At 36.5% G+C, this 3,592-nt stretch overlaps 1 protein-coding gene and 1 pseudogene across 1 annotated transcript; both read left to right on the plus strand.

Annotated features, from left to right (window-relative positions):
• The first annotated feature begins 418 nt into the window (after positions 1–418).
• LOC116029182 lies at positions 419–1,403 on the plus strand (annotated as a pseudogene).
• Positions 1,404–1,428: 25 nt separating this feature from the next.
• Positions 1,429–1,956, plus strand: LOC116028817 (cannabidiolic acid synthase-like). Its single transcript, XM_031270644.1, has one exon. It carries the CDS (start codon positions 1,567–1,569, stop codon positions 1,954–1,956), a length of 390 nt encoding a protein of 129 aa, XP_031126504.1. The 5' UTR covers positions 1,429–1,566.
• Positions 1,957–3,592: the final 1,636 nt, after the last annotated feature.

Below are 3,592 nucleotides of genomic sequence, written 5' to 3' on the forward strand. Positions count from 1 at the left end.
ATATATATATATATATATATATATATATATATATATATATATATATATATATATATAGTCCGATTCTAGTGTGAACCACTGCCTTGTGTGAACTTGTGAACTCCTATTTACCGTTTAGAAGAAAGATCATACGACTAGGTGTTTGAAGTGGTGCAGGCATTGATATATATTATTTATCATGTCAAAAAAATTAAAAACCACAAAATTAAGTAAGATTAAAGGTGCACAATGGATTACATGTTCACTTGTAAACGGGTTTAATTTGTTTTACTTTTCTTGTTTAATTAATTCAATAGAAGTGGCGTACGTGTATTGTGTAACATATAAAATCTTCATAGTCAAAATATTTACACGTCTCCAATGCCTATAAATATAATGCTTCATCGGATGGATAAATCATTATATTGAATCAACAATCATGTCATCAGCTAAGGATAGGAAAATGAAAATCCCAAAGTGTTGTGTGGTTGTAGCATTTATTTTTTCCTTAATTTGTTTCCCAGCAGCCTGCAGTATCATTAATCCTCATCAAGATTTTGTGTACTGTCTTTCCAGCAAACTCAGAAATAATGCCACCTCCCAGGTAGTCTACACTCCCAACAGCCCCTCATTCTTGCCCATCCTGAATTTCTCGGCCCAGAATTCCAGGTTCACGGGGCCCGGAACCCCCAAACCTGTAGTCATCATCACACCTTTACGGGAATCCCACGTCCGAGCTGCACTCATTTGCTCCCGAAAGTATAACATCCAGATCAGGACCCGAAGCGGCGGCCACGATTTGGAGGGCCTTTCCTATGTTTCCAGCCTCCCCTTTGCCATTCTCGACTTGAATAAGTTCCGGTCGATCGAGGTTAACGTTGGGGAGAAGTCGTCGTGGGTCCAAACCGGAGCCACGCTAGGTGAAGTCTACTATACCATTGCTAATAAGAGCTAAACTTTAGCTTTTCCGGCGGGTATTTGTCCCACGGTGGGCACGGGTGGCCACATCAGTGGCGGCGGGTACGGGATGTTGTTGCGAAAATATGGGTTGGCGGCGGATCACGTGATTGACGCCCAAATCATGGATGTTAACGGGAGAATCCTGGACCGGAAATCCATGGGGAGGATCTCTTCTGGGTTATCAGGGCGGCGGCGGCGTTAGCTTCGGCATCATACTCGCCTGGAAACTGGAACTGGTTCCGGTGCCTGAAACCGTCACCGTATTCAACATTCCCAAAACCCCGGAACAAAACTTAACCAACCTATTGTATAAATGGCAGTTTTTCGCCAACAAGGCCGACAGAAACCTGTACCTCAGAGTCCTCCTACAAAACACCAACACTACTACTACGAATGGGAATGGGGGAAAACAGTACAGGGTTCGTTCAGTGCACTATACCTGGGAAGATCCGAAGCGTTGCTAGCCATGATGCAGAATGGATTTCCAGAATTGGGCGTCACCAAATCCGACTTAACGGAGATGAGTTGGATCAACTCCGTAACCTATTACTTCCCCGTCCACAGCCTACTCAACCGCTCCTTCAATCTCAAACGGAGCTACAAGAAGAAGACATCAACGGACCGCAAATGCAGCTTATTCCCTATGGAGGGATAATGGATGAGATTTCGCCTTCAGAAACGCCTTATCCACACAGGGCAGGTAACCTATTTTTCCTCGGATACACCAATGAATGGGACGAAGTCGGCCAAGTGGCGGCTCAGAAGCATCTCTCATGGATTCGGAAGTTTTACGCTTACTTGACTCCCTATGTTTCCAACAATCCCAGAGAATCCTACTCCAATTACAGGGATCTTGACCTGGGACAAAACAATTTGGTCGGGACAACCAGCCTAGATCAAGCAAGTTATTGGGGTTATAAATATTTCAAGAATAACTTCTATAGGCTTGCCAGAGTGAAGGCTTTGGTAGATCCAGATAACTTCTTCAGGAATGAACAGAGAATTATTCCACTTTGATCCAATAATTCATTATATTGCCTTGCCGCCACAATGTAACATTTATATATGCATGCATTCTAGCTATAGTTACAATAAAATTTTTTAGTTTCCCGCCCTCTCTTTGTATTGTTGTTATTGCAAATTTATCCTTTATCGTTCATGTCATAGGAATAAAATATACTCTTTGTATTCTTCAAAATACATTTCTTTGTTTGTGTACTTTGTAATTTAAATTATTGATCAATAATAAAGTTCTTTATTAATTCTCATGTATATGAGTCAATAATAAAGTTCTTTATTTGCATAATAAAAATTATGGCAAAAACTCGTGTGAGACCGTCTCACCATGAGACCGGTCGGGTCAAGATACAAATGTAACACTTATATGTACAAATGTCATACTTATATGCTCAAATGTAATACTAATTATGAATAAAATTTTTGTTACTTATAAGGCTAAATGTAGTACTTTTAAGGGAAAATACAATATTTTTACATTTCGATTTAAAAGTATTACATTTTTCCTCAAAAGTATTATATTTGCTCTTATAAGTAAGGGATACTTGTTAATATTACTTATTATGAAAAATGTATTACTTTTTCTCTTATAAGTAACAAAAATTGTATTATTGATTAGTGTTATATTTGAGCATATAAGTATGACATTTGCACATATAAGTATGCCATTTGCATGATGATTTGACTCGACCCGACCCATCTCACGAATAAGGATCCGTGAGACGGTCTCACACAAGTGTGACCCAAAAATTATACAAGTCACACAATCGGTCAAGTCTATGATAATTGCTGGTTACTCATGATATAATAGATATTGTAGTGTTTATATATCAAATTTTGATACTATTTACGATAAAATGATTTTTACTAGCTAGCCATAAATATTGTAATACTTGTAGCTGAAATTGTGATACTTACAAAGTGTAATTCTAACGTAAATATTGTAATACTTATATATGAAACGTTACTTATTAAAGAAATTGTAATACTTTGTGTAGAAAATTTAATACCAAATTAAATTTAAAAAAATGAAGGGTTACTTATGATAGATATTGTAATACTTATATGTGAAATTGTATTACTATTTACTATTTAGGATAAAATTGAATGTTAATAATAACAAATATTATAATAACTGAAATTGTGATGAATACATATCCAATTTTTTACAACTCATCATGTCTCACATCCACAAAACACATTGGGCTTTTCATTTTCGTATCCTTAGCTTAGCTGATGATATGATTGTTGATTCAATCCATCCGATGGAGAATTATATTTATAGGCATTGGAGACGCGTAAATATTTTGACTTACACAATACACACGTACGCCACTTTTATTGAATTATTAATTAAACAAGAAAAGTAAAACAAATTAAAGAGACTTCCGTTTACAAGTGGACATGTATGTAATCCATTCTGCACCTTTAATCTTACTTAATTTTGTGCTTTATAATTTTTTGACATGATAAATAATATATATCAATGCACCACTTCAGACACTTAGGTCGTATGATCTTTCATCTAAAACATAGATAGGATTTCACAAGTTCACACCAGAATCGGAATATATATATATATATATATATATATATATATAGTCATGATCAGGTGCGGCCGTGCTCTCCCATGCGG

Source organism: Ipomoea triloba, chromosome 9, assembly GCF_003576645.1.
Source record: "Ipomoea triloba cultivar NCNSP0323 chromosome 9, ASM357664v1".
NCBI lineage: Eukaryota > Viridiplantae > Streptophyta > Magnoliopsida > Solanales > Convolvulaceae > Ipomoea > Ipomoea triloba.

Excerpts from the sequence above, each read along its gene's own strand:
- LOC116028817 (XM_031270644.1), top strand. The coding sequence starts at position 1,567 with ATGCAGCTTATTCCCTATGGAGGGATAATGGATGAGATTTCGCCTTCA.